The sequence below is a fragment of the Molossus molossus genome, unplaced genomic scaffold (genome assembly GCF_014108415.1).
Source record: "Molossus molossus isolate mMolMol1 unplaced genomic scaffold, mMolMol1.p scaffold_m16_p_7, whole genome shotgun sequence".
In the NCBI taxonomy this organism is placed as follows: Eukaryota; Metazoa; Chordata; class Mammalia; order Chiroptera; family Molossidae; genus Molossus; species Molossus molossus.
The window spans coordinates 41,638-58,653 of record NW_023425401.1 but is presented as its reverse complement, the minus strand read 5'-3'; the positions used below and the strand labels follow the sequence as shown (position 1 = coordinate 58,653).

The window sequence follows — 17,016 nt, the reverse complement described above, 5'->3', positions numbered from 1 at the left end:
CGAACCTGGACCCCTTGGTGTGCGGGCCGATGATCTAAGCACTTCCCTACACTGCCAGGGCTGCATGACGACTGTTAAACTTGAAAATGTGTGGTCACTTGGCAGAGGTGGATGACTCCTAGTTTTGGATGTTGTTGTGGGTTGAACTGTGCCCCCCCAAACATGTTGAAGTCCTAACCCCTAGTACCTGTGAATGTGACCTTTTTGTTGGAAGTAGACTCTTTGCAGATGTGATTAGTTAAGATGAGGTAGCCCTGGGTAAGCCGTGTGCACTGCACTGCTTTGCCGGGGCGGGAACACACCACACACTGGGAGTTCAGAGCCAGCAGGTCTGTGCCCTCTCAGTTCTGGATGCCAGGAGTCCAAAGCAAAGGTGTCAGCAGGCGGTTTCTTCTGGCAGCTCTGAGGGAGTCTCTGCCGTGCCTGTCGCTGAGCTGCAGTTGGCCCTGGTGTCCCTGCGAGTGTAGGTGCATCTCTGCAGTCTGGCTTCCACTGTCTTGGTCCTTCTTCCAGTGTGTCCAGTGTGTCTTCTTGCAGGGATGCCAGCCATTGCATCAGGGGCCACCTGGGTCCAATTTGACCTCATCTTAACTTAACCAATTAAATTTGCAAAGACCCTATTTCCAAATAAGGTCTCATTCACAGGACTTGAACATGTTTTGTGGGGGTGCATCATAGTTCAACCCATAACATATACCAATGGGGTTTAAGAGGTTTATACTAATTTAGTGATGCTTTGTGGGCAGAGTAAGTGGTTTTGTTGTGTTTCGGGGCCCAGATGTGGATCCGGAGAGGGAAGTCGGAACTGTCAACATCAAACAGCAGAAATGGAGTCAGAATCCTTATTATCCTAAGCAATTAACCATGTATAGCTGACCACACTGCAATGAGCAGTGCCGTATGTTTACTGATATTCCTCTGCGCTGATGGTTTTCTGTGCCTGCTGGTCATACTGGCCCCATCAGGGAAGGAGCCAAATGTGTTGCTAGGAATGAGCCCAGTTCTCGAGGTCTGGACACTGTTTGGGGCACCGAGGAACACTGTTCAAACTGGGCCCAGCTCTGATGGTAGTGGTGTCTCCATTTTCAGAGGTGGGGGTTCCCTGAGTCGGAACATGCAGGTGTAAGTACCAAAGCTCCTCAGGTCATTCTTAGGAGAGACAGCCAGTGAGGCAGATAACCAGTGGTTGTTAGGATCTTGATTCCACCTGCAGACTAGAAGGAAGGCCTGTATGCAAACCAGGATGTTCACCTTCTGACTTAGAAGGAATTGCTAGACACAATCACCCTCGCTCTGGAGAGAAGTCTGTGGGGAGGTGCACCAGCCTGCAAGGGGAGCGGTGGTGCCGTGCACAGAGGCCCTGGGCTTGGGCAGCACAGAGCGGCCCCCAGGCACTGCTTGAGCTGGGCTCTACTGTAGCTCATGCCCTGGGGTCTTGAGAGGCCCAGGAGACTGAACCCTAAGTAGCCCCAATAAGGAAGTAAAATGGGCACATAGAATGTGGGCCTGAATGTCATCAGTTAATAGAATAATCTGCAGCAACATGACTACAGTAAAAGGAAAAAGAGAATTGGTTAATATATTGAGTATTTTTCAAAAGAGCAAAGGCCTTTCTTTGTGCTGTTCTATATTTTATATTTATCGTGTTTGGAAACAGAAAAAGATATTGATGATGTTAATTTTCAAACACTGCTTTGCTAAAGCCCCTTGCCTGTGTCTGAGGCCATTGGAAGTGTTGTTGGTCTTGTCTTGGTCTGGTGGGCCGGTGGTGGGCCCGAGGCGGCTCCGCACAGCTCAGGGCTGTGTGCTTGGAAGTGGCTGGAGCTTGAGTTGGCAGATGGGCTTGTTCATATGATCTTTATCCTTCCGAGCTGTACTGTAGTTACCTAAAACCTGCCTGAGCCTGAAGGGGACCAGAAGACTCATGCTCTGGCCTGGCCGCCTGCGTGAGCCTCATTTCTGCTTGTGGGATGGTTTGGAGTGTTGGGCAGTGAGAGCAGGCTGCTGTGACCAACCAAATACCAGGCCTGGGAGACTTAACACAAATTTATTTCTTGCAGTTTTGGAGACGGAAGTCCCAGATCATAGTGCAGGTCAGATACTTGGTTTCTCCTGGGGCCTCATTCCTGCCTAATTTCATGCTGTGGCTTTTTGTGAGCCTACAGACAGACAGCAAACCTCCAGGTGTCTCCTACTCGCACAGAACGCCAGTCCCTTCACATTGGGGCCCCATCCTCATGACTGCATTTGATCCTAATGACTCCTTTCCTCCAGAAAGTCACAGAGTGTGCTGTGGTTTCAGCAAGGGGTTTGGAGGGGACACAGTCAGATAGGAGAAGTATTGAAAGGAGCTGTCAGCCGAAAGCTTTGGACACAGGTGAGATTTTGCTGCTGTTTTCTCCTGCAAGGCAAGGCCTCCCCAGGTTACAGCACAAGGACTCAGTCAGATGTGAAGTATGTTGATGAGGATTTTATGTGTATATAATTGTAATCCTTAGTCGAGGATATGTTTAGAGAGAGGAAGGGAGAGAGAGAGAGAGAAACATCATCGATCAGCTGCCCCCCCCCCCCGTATGCACCCCCACGGGGGTTCAAAATCACAACCTAGGCATATGTCCTGACCAGGAATCTAACCCACAACTCTTGCATGTATGGGACAAAGCTCCAGCCAACTGAACCACCTGGCCATGGCCAGAAGGTTATGCACATTTTATAGATTAACACAGACTGAAGGTTATCCCTGTGATAATGTCACTCTTGCTCCCTGCTTTCTTGTGCAGGAAAAAAAGGGTTGAAGTTGAGCTCAGCCCTGGGAGCTACCTGCCCTGGGATGTAAATACTTGTCTTCTGTTGCCTGTGGGCCTGGGTCCTCCAGGCCAGCTTCTTTCCCTCTGGGGAACTATTTTTAACCCGTACTGTTGTTTCCTTTTGTTAAGATTGTTTTTCCCCTTATTACAAAAGCAATGCATGTTCTCTGCAGAAGGGAAGAGAAAACTCCCGTGCCTATCAGCAGCGGTTCAGATGGAGTCCGTTGCTGAGCTCCCTGTGCTGTGAGGTGGCTGCAGCTGCTGGCACCCCCAGAGCGGGCAGGGGGCCGCACGGGCTGGGTGGCAGGCAGGCCTGAGATCTCCTGTGGAGGGTGGATTTGTTTTCCTGATGAATTCAGCGTAGCTAGATTGTGTGTCTCCCAGGGCGCTTGCCATAGACTAAAGTGGACATTGGCCGGAAGGGCCCCAGGTCACTGGGTCTCCTGGCGGCACCCACATATCGTGTTCTGGCCCTGACCCCCCCCCCCCACTCACAGCATTGCTTTCCCAGGCCTTTTAATTTTATTAAATAAGTATATGCTTCTTCTATTTAAAAGACTTCAAATAAGACAGACTAAACTGATGCACTACCCAGAAATAACTAATATTAACTTTTCAAAATGTTTGTTTAGAAATCATTTCTGCTCAGAGATAAATTACAAAAATAAAAATTTCCCTTATTCAGAGCGTCCAATTCCTGACATTTTAGCTCATTTAGCATTCTCACTTGTCATTCTCTCTCTTGCTGTCTCTCTGTGTATGTATGTGTATGTACACACACACACACACAAATACACATGTATGTACACATACACACATAAATACACATGCATGTCATTTGTTCTTAAGCCTTGGAGAGGAAGTTGCGTACTTCATCATCCTTTATCTCTAAATGCTTCAGTGTCTGTTTCCTAAGAATAGAGATGTTCTTACGTAACCACACACCAGTTGTCGATGTCAGTGAAGTTAACATTGACAACACCCCTCTTTCAGTTTGGTCAGTAGACCCTGAAGTTTCTTCTTTTATGTGGAGACCAGTCTAGGGTGAGGCATTACATTTCATTTTCCTGTCTTCAGTGCCCTTAATCTGGAGCAGCTCCTCAGTTTTCGGTCTGTCTGTTATGACGTTCATACTTTGGGAAAATATAGCTTCTCCCCACCTTGCATGAAGTTTCATTCTCAGCCAGTCCTGCACAGGTGGTGTTGGGTCCTTTCTCAGGGGCTCACAGTGGGGCCTACAGTGGCCATCTATCCCCACTGTCACTGGCTTTGCCCACCCGGTGAAGTGTGAGGACTGTGTTTTTGTCGCTGGCACCTGGTGAGCAGTCTGTGAGGAGACATTATACGGCTGAACAGGGTCCTTGTCCTCACAGGATTTCCGTCCGGGACCTGGTGTCTGTTGCTTCTCTTGATTGTGACAGTTGCACACGGTGCCCTTCTGCTGCAGCCCCCCAGCAGCCTCCAAGCAGTACCCTGTCATGCAGGAGCCCCCCAGCAGCCCCCCAGCAGCCTCCGAGCAGTACCCTGTCATGCAGAAGCCCCCGAGCAGTACCCTGTCATGCAGAAGCCCCCGAGCAGCCCCCCAGCAGCCCCCGAGCAGTACCCTGTCATGCAGAAGCCCCCCAGAAGCCCCCCAGCAGTACCCTGTCACGCAGGAGCCCCTCTCCCCGTGGCTCACGTGGTACTGTCTGTGTGCATTCACGAATTCTAGCTTTTGACGGCTTTTAATTAATGACTGTATTTAATGTTGTTCAGGCTGAAATTGTCCCAGACGTGACTGTGGGAACCCCCAAGCTGGCTGCTGTGTGCTGTGACATGCCCCAACATGTTCCTTAGCACTTTGTGTTCTGAAATCAGACACTTTGGCTCATCTGCTGCTGTCCCTGCCCCAGGCCTGGCATCGGCCACTTTTCCGTGGAGCCCTGTTGTCTTCCTGAAGAGGGATGTTAAAGGGTGTTTGGTGTGCTCATTGCTACTGTGCCCTTTGAGAGGACAGAGCTAGGAAATTTATGCATGTATGCACACACGTGTACACCGCAAGCAGGGGTCATGTGTTCGCACGGAGTGCTTTGTCTGACTCCCTCCACTCCTTATCGGTGTGTCGTTTCTTCACCCGTGAGCCTGGCTCCTGACAAGGTCAGCACGTTCTCGTTCCTCTGACGTGCCTAAAATAGTTGGTTCTGAAGTGGACTGCGCGGCACAACTCAGGCCCGCCCCTCCCTGCCCACACTGTCCACTTCCGGTGGACACGCTCTGGTCCCCCGGGTCCGGCTGCAGATGAATTGCCAGCACGGTGTGCGCTCTGACCTGGCCTCTCTGCGGACATCGCCGCACAGACTCTCATCCCGCGAGTCTGTCTGCAGAATGTCTTGTAACGGTAGCAGGGTGAGACTGTGCTGGGATTCCCTGTTCTTGGACTTCGATGGTGGAGGTGCAGTTTTTTGTTGGGATATATAAAAGTGGCACCAACATCTTTGTAACTAAATCTTAATTATTTCCTCAGGGTGGAAGTGGAGTTACTGGTCAGAGGGTACGTATATTTTTATGTCTTTCCAAGTGGCGGGGTGACGCTCTGGTGTGTGGCTCCCGAGAGTGCTGCTGTTTAGACCGTGTCGCCTCAGTGTGGCTGCGCGTCGGGCACACCGGAGGCCATTTCAGGAGTGATGACACCCAGGCCCAGACTCAGAACCTCTGAGATTCTTGTTTCAAGAATCTGGGGTGCTATCAGGACTTATAGGTTTTAAACGCTCCCCAAGAGATTTTGACATGCAGCCAATTTGAAAGGGGTAAGTGATACTTCATTGCAGCCGTCCCTCGCCCCTTCGCGCTCGACAGTCGCGGCTTCGCCTACGGCGGTTTTCTCAAGTGCCGTACGAACACGACCGAGCGAAGCCGCGACCATCGAAGCGCAAAGGGGTGAGGGACGGCTGTACATCAGTAAAGAATCCGACTTTGCGGAAATCCATTTATCGTGGTAGAGTCTGGAACTGATGAACTGTGATCAATGAGGGACGACTGTATTATAATTTTAATGTTCTTCTGAAATTGTTTCAGACAGTCAGAGTTGGGAGAAGTGGCCCCAGAAATAAAGGCCTCTGAGAGACAAGCAGCTGTGGCCATTGCAGGTAAGGTCAGCCTTGGCCGTGGGCCGCTCCACAGCAGACGTGGTCCTTCTGTCCCCTCGGGGCTCTGGATTCAGCCCCTCCCTCACCTGGGGACCGTGGGCCTCAAGAGTGAATGCACCTAAGACTTTGTTTTCCCGTTCACAAGGATATTCCATCTAGGGGTCTTTTAAACTCCCCTTATATGTTCAAACTAGGATTCAGTTTTAAAGGTGATGAACGCTTTGTTCTCTGGCACAGTTTGAGCATGTCATAACTGCCACCCCGAGACACACTGAGCATGACTGACTAGTTATCTGACCTGGGCACTTCTGACAGGGAAAGGTGTGTTTTGTTTGCTCCGCAGCTATAAAGAGTAACTGTCCCGGGCAGACTGGAGCTGTGGTCTTTCTGGTTATGGTCCCATGTGGTGGTTTTTCTTTCTCTGGAGATTTGCAGGGTGGTACGGTAGCTGCCCCTCGTGACTTCAGCTGTAGGGTGTGGCCACACTCCAGACATCTTAGTGTCTCTGAGTAACTCGTTTTGGATGTATTTCTAATTAATTTTGTGCTTCTCCAAATGAATGTGTTCTATTGGATATTAATATGGTTATGCAAAAGTAATCCCGCAAGATATGCAGATAAGTTTGGGTTAATCGCTTTTTGTTTTATTTTATTCAAACAAATATTTATTCAATGAGATACCACCTGACACCCAGTAGAGTGGCTACTGTAAAAAGCAAACAAACAGAAAAGAGTAAGTGTTGGCCAGGATGTGGAGACATTGGGACCCTCGTGCGCTGCTGGTGGGAAAACAGGGTGCAGGTTGGCACTGGGGCTGGGAGGAGAGACAGGTGGGAAATCGCTGAAGGGGCACAGAGGGTAACTTTCGCTGGTGCAAACGTTTGTAACGAAGTAGACAAGAAGTGGGGGTTGCACGGCTCTGGGACTGTCCTGAATCCCACAGAATCATTTCCTATAAGATGGGTTTCTTCTCCAAAGAGTTTTCCTTTTTTTGTTAAAATGCACATAAAATAGTATTTACTATTTTAACCATTTCTTTTTTTTATTTTTTTTTATTTTTTATTTTTTTTTATTTTTTGTTCAGGTGGAGTGGGAGGGAGAGAGAGGAACAGAGAGAGAGAGAGAGAAACATCGATGTGAAAGGAACACATCGAGTGGCTGCCACCCGCACAACCGACCAGGGCCGGGGACAAACTGCAACCGATATTTTAACCATTTCTAAGTGTGCAGTTCTGTGGCATTAAATACATTCACACTGCGGCGCGCCCTTCAGCACCATCCATCCCGTAACCCAATAAGAAATTCTATACCTTTTTTTTTTTTCTTTTATCCTCACCCGAAGACATTTTTTCGTTTTTTTGTTCAGATAGAGTGGGAGGGAGAGAGAGAGAGAGAGAGAGAAAGAAACATCGATGTGAAAGGGACACATCAAGTGGCTGCCACTCTCATGACCCAACCAGGGCTGGGGACAAACTGCAACCGAGGTATGTGCTCTTTGCAGGAACCGAACCCAGGTCTCTCTGGACCGTAGGCCAGTGCTCTAACCGCTGAGCCAAACTGGCCAGGGCAATACCTATTAAACCGTAACTCCCTGTTCTGCCTCCCCCCAGCCCCTGGCACCATTGTACTTTGTCTTTATGATTTGACTATTGCAAGTACCTCCTGTGAGTGGACTCTCACAGTGTCTGTCTGTCTGAGGGCGTGTTTCATGCAGCGTGAGGCTCATGCTGCAGCGTTTTGCAGGACCTCCTTCCTTTCAAAGGTGGAATGACAGCCACTACATGCACAGACCACCTTTTGTTCATCCATGTATCCGTTGATGGATACTCAGGCTGCTTCTGTGTTTTAGTATTGTCAATAATGGAGTTATGAACACGGGTGCAGACATCTCTTTGAGACCTTGTTTTCCATTTTTGGAGGCGTATACCCAGTCATGGAATTGCTGGGACATGGGGTAGTTCCAACTTGCTGATGAAACTAAGTGTGCATGTTGTTTTCCTTCCAGACCTGGAATGGAGAGAAATGGAAGGAGATGACTGCGAGCTGCAGTATGGAGGTAGACACCCAGGGTTTGGAGATGGGTAGGGCTGGGGAAAGTGAGAGGGAGTGGGCGAAGTGAGAACTTCCTGGGCTTCCAGACTTTGAACAATGGGGAGAACTTGCTGTCTTCGTAATAAACAGGGTGGCTTCTGAGTTCAGGTTAAAGTAACTGGGTGAGTCCCAGGCACCTGCTTTGATTGACATGCCTTGTCCTTTGTTTTTGTAGATGGTACGAATGAGGCTCAGGACAGTGACTTTCCAACAGGTGTGTGTTCCTCTCTCGCTTCTTCTGTCTGCTTGCTTCCTGTCCTGCTGGAGAAAGACGGCTCCAGTGCTGGTGTTCCCACACTGGCTGCGTCGGAATCACCTCTGGCCCGTTAACTCTTCATGTCAGCTTAAATATTAATAGTGTTGCTAGAAAGCCAAACCCCTGGGAGCTATTACTGTATAGAGTAATGTAGTGAGTTGGCATCTTTGAATTTTTTTTTATCTTCACCTGAGGACATTTTTCCATTTTTGTTGACGTAGAGTGGGAGGGAGAGAGAGGAAGAGAAAGAGAGAAACATCAATGTGAAAGGGACACAGCGATTGGCTGCCTCCCGCATGACCCCAACCAGGGCTGGGGATGAATCGCCAGCCAGGTACATGCGCTTGACCACAATCGAACCCGAGACTCATTGGTCCACAGGCCGACGCTCTAACCACTGAGCTGAACCAGCCAGGGCGGGAAGTTGTTTTTGACAAGTGCTCAAAGGGACTGTAGTGCACGGCCAGGTCTGTGAGTCAGTCATGTGGTTCAGTGGGTGCATTTGCAGATCTGCGGAGGGTTATGCACTGGGCATGAGTACAGGTTTTTCCCTACTGCACTTAACTATGTAACAAGTAAAGTCAGTTGTTCCATGTCTGATAAGAAAAACAAGGTCCCTGGCTTCATTCTGGCAAAACTCAAAAACCTGAATAACACTTATGAAGAGTTTCTTCTTTAGTGTGTCTCTCCCCACAATCCTTCTGTCCCTGCAACAAGTTCACCCACCCTGGCCAACTGCAGCCACACAGCCTGAGGACCTGCTCAGTGCCTGTGCGGACAGTGAGCAGCCGGTGGGCCTGGCGGGGAGTGAGACGGGCCCACGTGACTCCCACCAGCACGTGTCCACCTCCGGGTGGTGCTCCCTCTTCTGAGGAAGGAATGGAGAACCCTGGAGAGCAGGACTTTAATTATTTTGTTGACTTATTTAGCATTTAAAGTATACTAATTATATGTAGCATGAACATTGGTCAGAGGCCAAGGCAGGGAGATGGACAAGACCTGCGGTGGGGATGTGGCTGTTGTGGGCATCCAGCGTCAGAGTCCCGTCCACGTTGTGATGGGCGGCATGAATGCCTGGGTGAGTGAGTGCAGGGTCACGCTTTCCAGCAAACACTTGAGTACAATGAAAATGTAAACCCATATCACTCATCTCAGACTTACGAAATATTTAGCTGTGATTTGCAGCACCTAGTCTGAACTAGTTTCCTCTAAAAATTCTCCAGTTATTCTGTAAAGAGAAAAGAACATGAATGAGAAAATCGGAGCAATGCTGTGACGGTGTCACCTGTGGGAAGCTCCTGGGGACAGTGTGAGGGAACCGCTGTGGGCAGAAGCACAGGGTTTGCAGGGCGGTGGGTGTCGGGAGGACGCTGCCCGTGTCTGGGCACACAGCTCTGCACTGTAGCCAGTAATTGTGGCGGAGCTGCTGAGGCCGTGGGTTTCGAGGGACAGCAGACGTGCCCTGGTGTCCTGCCCTCTGTCCTCCCGCATCTGCCTGTTTGGAGCTGGGCGGTGTGGTCTGCGTGTGTCAGTCTCAGGAGGCCTGGGGTCCACTGTCCTGCTCTCTGCAGGAGGCTCCCCGCCCCAGGCCGGTGTTCCCTCTCTATCTCTACCCTGGGTTCTGCCTTGCGTGGTGAGCACTTACCTGTTCTTTTGCCTCCACAGTGGAGAGGAGCCGACTGCAGGAAATGCTGTCGCTGTTGGGACTAGAGACGTACCAGGTCCAGAAACTGGGCCTCCAGGACGCCCTGCAGATCAGCAGTGACAGCATGAGGAACTGGGCTCCTCAGGCTCCCAAAGATTTGCCCTGGAATTTCCTCAGGAAGCTGCAGGCCCTCAGTGCGGAGGCCAGGAACACCACCATGGTGCTGGACGTGCCCTCGGACGCCCGGCCCGTGGAGAAGGAGAGCCAGATGGAGGAGGAGGTCATCTACTGGGACACAGTTGATGACATCTCTGCAGACATCTACTCCTTCTCGGAGCTGCCCACCCCTGACACGCCTGTGAACCCCTTGGACCTCCTCTGTGCTCTGCTGCTTTCCTCCGACGGTTTCCTGCAGCAAGAGATCGTGCTGAGAATGTCTCTCTGCCAGTTCGCGCTCCCACTCGTTCTGCCCGACTCGGAGAACCATTCCCACACTTTCCTGCTGTGGGCCATGCGGGGCATCGTGCGGACGTGGTGGGCACAGCCCCTGCGGGGTGCGGGCAGCCTCCGGGAGGACAGTGTGGTGCTGCCCCGGGCCCCTGCCTTTGCCTTTGTGCGCATGGAGGTCAGCAGCAACTCCAAGTCCCAGCTGCTCAACGCCGTGCTCAGCCCGGGCCACCGGCAGCGGGACTGCTTCTGGCATCGGGACCTGAGCCTGGGCACCAGCCCTCGGGAGATCGCAGATGGGCTGGTGGAGATCTCCTGGTTCCTGCCCAGTGGCCGGGAGGACCTGGACCTTTTCCCAGAGCCTGTGGCCTTTCTGAACCTCAGAGGTGACATTGGGTCTCACTGGCTGCAGTTCAAGCTCTTGACAGAAGTGTCCTCGGCCGTGTTCATCCTGACCGACAACATCAGTAAGAAGGAGTACAAACTGCTGTCCTCCATGAAGGGGTCGGCCACCAAGTACTACTTCATCCTGAGCCCCTACCGGGGGAAACGGAACTCGAACCTGCGGTTCCTGAACAGGCTGACGCCTGTGCTCAGGATGGACCACTCGCACGTGCTGGTGAAGGTCAGCAGCACGGACGGTGCGCGCTTCGTGCGCAGGGTCCGGTCCATTGTGGCGAACGTGGCCCGGTCCCCCTGCAGGAGGGTGTCGGTGGAGGACATGGCCCACGCAGCCCGCAAGCTGGGGCTGAAGGTCGATGAGGACTGTGAGGAGTGTCAGCGTGCGAAGGACCGGATGGAGCGGATTACCAGGGGCATCAAAGACTCTGAGGCCTACTGCAGGGAAGAACTGAGGCTGCAGGGGGAGCTGTGGAGGAAGGTGGCCCGGGTGGAGAAAGAGCTGTGCCAGGCGCAGTGGGCTGGGGACCCTCCCGACAAGCACCGGGCAGAGCTGAGGCTCCGGCTGCTGGAACTCCGCACACAGCAGAGCAGCCACGACCCTGCCAGGGGCCTGCAGGAGTTTATCGCCGGCATTAGCTGCCCCTCTCTGAGCGAGAGGCAGTATTTCCTGAGGTGGATGGAGTGGGGGTTGGCCTGGGTGGCCCAGCCAAGACCGAGGCCGCCTCCAGAGACAGTTCTGACCCTGAGACCCAAGCAGTGTGGGGCTGGGGACCTCCGTGAGCTCCGGCCAGAGCCGCTGGGGGTGGAGCACTTCCTGCGGGAGATGGGGCAGTTCTACGAGGCAGAGAGCTGCCTTGTGGAGGCAGGGACACTGCCCGCTGGCCAGAGGCGCTTTGCCCACTTCCCAGGCTTGGCCTTGGAGCTGCTGGTGAGGGGGCTACCCCTGGAGCTGATTGACGGGAGCACACGGAGCACCCCCCTGCACTGGATCACCGGGCTCTTGAAGGAGCTGCAGGTGCGCCTGGAGAGACGATCACGGCTGGTGGTGCTGTCCGCACTGGGCGTGCCGGGCACGGGGAAGTCCACGCTACTCAACACCATGTTCGGGCTTCGGTTTGCCACAGGGAGGGGTCGTGGTCCTACAGGGGCCTTCATGCAGCTTGTTGCCGTGGCTGAGAGCTTCAGCCAGGACCTAGGCTGTGACCACATCCTGGTGATAGACTCTGGGGGTTTGATAGGAGGTACCCTGGCCATGGCTGGGGAGCGCTTTGAGCTGGAGGCCTCCCTGGCCACTTTGATTATGGGGCTGAGCAATGTCACCGTGGTCAGTTTAGCTGAAACAAGGGACGTCCCACCGGCCATTGTGCACGCCTTTCTGAGGCTGGAGAAAATGGGGCACATGCCCAACTACCAGTTTGTGTACCAGAACGTTCACGACACGCCTCTCCCGGGCCCGAAGCTGTGGGAGAGGAGACCGTTGCTGGAGCAGCCTGCAGAGGGGAGCAGGGCTGCCGCGCAGGTGGACAGGCAGGGTGACGGGCTGCGGACGCTGGCAGCCCTGGCCTTCTGCGACCCCGACAAGCAGCACGTCTGGCATGTGCCCGGCCTGTGGCACGGGGCGCCTCCCATGGCCGCTGTGAGCTTGGGGTACAGCGAAGCAGTGTTTGAGCTGAAGAGATGCCTACTGGAGAACATCAGGAATGGCCTGTCCAACCCCAACAGGAGTATCCAGCAGCTCCTTGAGCTGGTGAGGCTGCTGTGAGGCAGCTTCTCTGAGGCGTCCACCTGGGGCTGCACCAGGCAGGTGCCCTGTCCATGGCTGAAGGTAGAAAAGCAAAAGATGGGGCCGGGAGTTTCCCAAGCAGTGTTAAGCTGAGCGAGGCTTTGGGTTGTGTAGCGGCCCCGGGCACACGGCTCCACAGGAGAGGGGTCTGGAAGGGGCACTGGGAAGCAGACAGGCCTTCCAGTGAGCCAGTGTTGGTGGGTCCATGCTGCCTGTTCAGTGAGTGCCGTGTGGGCAAGTCTATTTATTGACCCTCCCCAACCCCACCCTGCTCGCTCTGCCACCCCCATCCCCTCAGCACCTTGTGGACACCTCCCCACAACGTGGACTTTCGCTTTGTGGCTCATCTGCTCGATGTCTGCTGCTCCCCCAGACTGTGAGCACCTTGAGGGCAGGGCAGTGGGTTACCCGACTCTGTCACCAGGGCTGGTGTAGACGCTTTAATAAAAGTCTGAGACGAATGAGTTTACAACAGTGACAGGCCATTCCTCTCTGGGCCGTAATGTCCTGTTTCCTCCAAGAGGACCAGAGTCTTCTGAGGGAGGGGTGCATGGTGGACCCCTGAGAGATGGTCCATTCTGCGTGGTTCCTGGGAAATAAAGCGTGCAGCAATTCCAGGGTGTCTTCATCACTGTTCCATTCTGTAGGTGAGGAATGGGGCCCAGAGCAGTGGACCCATGTGGGCAGTGAGCTGGTAGGGGCTGCTGCCCTCAGCGCTGTGCCTCTGCTTCCCAGACTCCCACGCGGCATACTCATCTGCCCGGCCCTTGGTGCCAGCCCTTCATTTCACTGCCATGCTCCTGGGACCAGCCCTCCTCCCTAGCACCCTGGCACACCTGCCACCATTTGAGCCAGAATTGGGGCCCACCCCCTGTTGATTCCCCAGTTGAAGTCTTGGCCTTTACTGGCCTTTACCAAGGTCACCTTGCTGAGCCTCGGAACCCAGTTCCAGCTGTGTCACTGGTTCTGGGAGTCTCAGCTTAGTCCTCGGGGCCCCCTTCCCTCTGTCTGTGGTGGCTTCAGGAAGACTCAGCTCCTAGGTTGTGACCAGGAACTCCTCTGTGTCTTTTATTCCTTTTGCCAGACTTGCTGAGGGAGCCCTGTGCCCTGGAAGGACCTCCATGAAGGCAGGCTCCTTGTCCCCTTTCTGCAGCCCCACCACACCTGAGGCCTGTGGTTGCACGTTATCCCCCGGTTCTGTGAGCCTCTGCTGCCGGACAGCAGGCAGCAGGCGGTCCTGGAATTCTAGAAACCAGATCTGCTGATCAATTCAGGAAATGTTTCCTCTTCTGAAACTTAAAAAAGAATCTGTAGCCCTGGCCAGTTTGGCTCAGCGGTTAGAGCGTCGGCCTGCGGTCCCGAGAGACCCGGGTTCGATTCCCGCTAAGGGCACGTACCTCGGTTGCAGTTTGTCCCCGGCCCTGGTTGGTCGAGCGGGTGGCAGCCACTCGATGTGTCCCTTTCACATCGATGTTTCTCTCTCTCTCTCTCTTCCTCTCTCTCCCTCCCACTCTATCTGAACAAAAAATGGAAAAATGTCCTCAGGAGAGGATTTAAAAAAAAAAAAAAAAAGAATCTGTAATCCTCAGGCAGCAGAAGCTCATCTGTTCTTGGATCAGTAAGTTACACAGATGTCATGTTGGTTCACTGGAAGTACACCAGATGTCCCATTGATTTCTTCCCCAGGCCCTCGGAAGTTACCGGTGCTTCTCCAGCACAGTGGTCTTCACCAGGTATTGCTGGGCCACAAGTCTGCACTGGAAATCTGTCTTAGAATTGTTGAATATCGACCAGTTTCCTTTAAAATGGATTCTAGCTATTGCTGAAATCTGAAACAGGGAAGCAGGCCCTTACTGGTTCCTTACAAACCAAGGGTTCTTTACTTGGGGGGTTATCCATTGTCCAAAGTTAAGGTTCAGTCATTGAATTCCTGACAAGTAGTTGTGTGCTTATTCTTCTGGGGAATGAGTTCATAGCTTTCCATAGATTTTCAAAAAGATGCACTTATTTTTTAATTTTTATTTTTTCCCCTTTATTGACTTTAGAGAGAGGAAGGGAGAGGGAGAGAGAGAAGGAAACATCGATGAAAGAGAACATGTCCCCCACTGGGGATTTGGCCCACAACCTGGGCATGTGCCCTGACCAGGAATCAAACCGACGACCTCTTGGTGCAGGGTCAATGCTCAACCACTGAGCCACACCGGCCAGACACATTTATTTTTCTTAATGATACATAAAGCAGTGTCTGCAGTTGACGTTATCTTAATTTTACTGAAACACAGCACCTAGTGGGGCTGGTGTCAGAAAAGTCTGTACCCATGTAACCTGACAGGGCAGTTCTCCCCAGCCCCTCAGATGTGAGTTAGCCTAAGAAAGAAAAGTCCTTTCTCTGTTTCTGAGTCAGTATGTAAGAAAAATGATTCTGAATGGTCCTGAGTTTCTAATATGTCAACAAAACTAGTTCAGAGTGTGGCTTTACAAGTGCTCCTGAGTCAGCACCGCAGAAGAGAGTGCCCAGGTGTTTGATCCTGGTTGTGGTGACGCCACCTCTCACCCCACAGCACCCACATGCTGTCCTGTGCCTGAGTCTCCTTCCACCTGTCCTTGGCCATGTCTGGCAGGCACTTCTTCCTTAGGATGTCCTCTGTCCCACCACCTGAGGGGCCGTGGCCTGTGAGTGCTCCTATCGTGGTCCTTGTTGGACCTCTGGTCTGCTTCTGTGCCCTCCCCTGCCAGCTCCCTGCTCTGGAAGGCAGTGTCAGCCCATTTTTGTGTCCTGATCTGTCACGGTGCCTACGAATCAGGAAGCGAGGGCTCAGATGCCAGCACGCGTGAGGCGCAGTTGGCCACCATCTACTCAAAGCCCCGTCGTCATGGCCTTAGCTCCAGGCCCCAGTGTGGCACAGGCAGGGACTTTGTCATTGGTCCCGTCTATAGACTGGATAGTGCTAGCTTGGGACGTAACCCACTGGACCCCCCCCGTGCTGTGCCTCAGCAGTGGAGAGGGGTGTGGAGAAGGAAACACGGGGTCAGAGCCCCTCCGGCTACCAGTACAAGAAAGGAGGATGGTGCTGTAACTCGGGCTCAGTTGTGGTTTGGCGTATTTCCCAGAGTGGAGCTTGGAGCCTCTGGGATTCTTCCTGGTCAGTGGGTTGGTTACTAGGAGAAAACGAATTACCAGGAGTAATGTAACACACAGGTTTATGAAAGTGAAGTGTGAGCAGTTCTGAGGATGTCTTGCGAAGAGAACCAGTGTGAGTGGGATTTTTCTGGGCTGACCCTGCAGCCAACAGGAGGGCAGGCTGCCCTGGCTGAGGCACCCCTCCCTGAGGCTAGACTCTCGTGAGTTCCAGGAAACAGACACCATGTTCCTGCTGGACAGTGCAAGTCCAGGGGCCTAGAGTCCCTCTCTCAATGTCGTCCACAGCTGGCCAGTGCCCGGATACAGGTGAGCCCTGGCCTGTGCTCAGAGACATCAGAGCACCTGGCAGGCGTGCACTACGTCCAGCCCCCTCTGAGGGAGCTGGCGTAAGGAACATCCATGTCTTTCCCCCAGGGGACCCTGAAGGTCAGGCTCTGGGAGTCTGCTGCATGAATGTGGCATTCAGGGCACTGATTCTCAACCATGCTGCAATCTGGATCATTCCAGAAGTACTGAAAAAGCATGGGTGCCAACCCCTGGTCCTGCACTTGGGGTGTGGGGCCCAGTGGACTCACATGAGCAGCCAGGGTTGACAACCTCTGCTTTGAGAGCATGAAAGTGACTGACTCCTGGTGATCATGAGGAGAGCAAAGAGCTCGTGTCTGAGAAAAACAGTTATACATCCTCATCTCCCCAGCACTCTGACTGGATCCCCTAGTGGGCCCTTTGTGTGTCACTTGTTCGTAGATGCGGCCGCTGGTTATCCAGGAAGTCCCTGGAGTCTGACCTGAGCAGTTTGTGCTCAGCCATAGAAGCCGAGGCCATCCCCCATCCTGCAAGGTTCAGAAGGCTCACACCCACACAGTCCTAAGGTGGAACCCCAGACTCTCGCTACCATTTGCTTGTTCTAACCTCAGGTGAGTCTCTGTCGTCCATCTTCTGACCTGCAAAACTTGGACAGTATTGCCTTTCACAGGATTGATGGGGCAAGCAAAGTGCATCGAAACCCTAACCAATGAAAATTACAGAAAAATAAAACATCCCATTAAAAATTTCTATTGGCAATGTAAAACGCAACAATTTATACTGATGTATTAGAATTGTCCTTTTAAGTTACTTTAATAGTGTAAACACTCACATGACCCCACCCCCCACCCTCATCCCCGCCATTCAAGGAACCAGATGAAATTCTTTTGGTAACAAGGCATAGTATAAAAAAAGACAATATTTTAAAAAGGTGGTAGACATGAAAGATCTAGACCAGTTGGTAATTACTTGGAGACATCTCAGGAATAAAGAAAAATAAGTTTGATCATGGT

General features: G+C 52.5%; 1 protein-coding gene across 4 annotated transcripts in view; it reads left to right on the top strand.

Moving 5' to 3' along the window:
* LOC118620114 (up-regulator of cell proliferation-like) overlaps window positions 1–16,604 on the top strand; it is a 35,863-nt gene extending 19,259 nt beyond the window's left edge. For 2 of the 4 annotated variants that reach the window (XM_036247155.1, XM_036247154.1), the window contains exons 2-6: window positions 5,311–5,337; window positions 5,866–5,932; window positions 7,937–7,987; window positions 8,198–8,236; window positions 9,944–13,155. In XM_036247155.1, the coding sequence (XP_036103048.1) occupies window positions 7,954–7,987; window positions 8,198–8,236; window positions 9,944–12,534 (2,664 nt within the window). In that variant the 5' untranslated portion in view covers window positions 5,311–5,337; window positions 5,866–5,932; window positions 7,937–7,953 and the 3' untranslated portion in view covers window positions 12,535–13,155. Of the gene's footprint in view, window positions 1–5,310; window positions 5,338–5,861; window positions 5,933–7,936; window positions 7,988–8,197; window positions 8,237–9,943; window positions 13,156–16,444 lie in introns of those variants that run through there. The other 2 variants (XR_004957370.1, XM_036247153.1) reach the window with 2 other exon arrangements.
* Window positions 16,605–17,016: the final 412 nt, after the last annotated feature.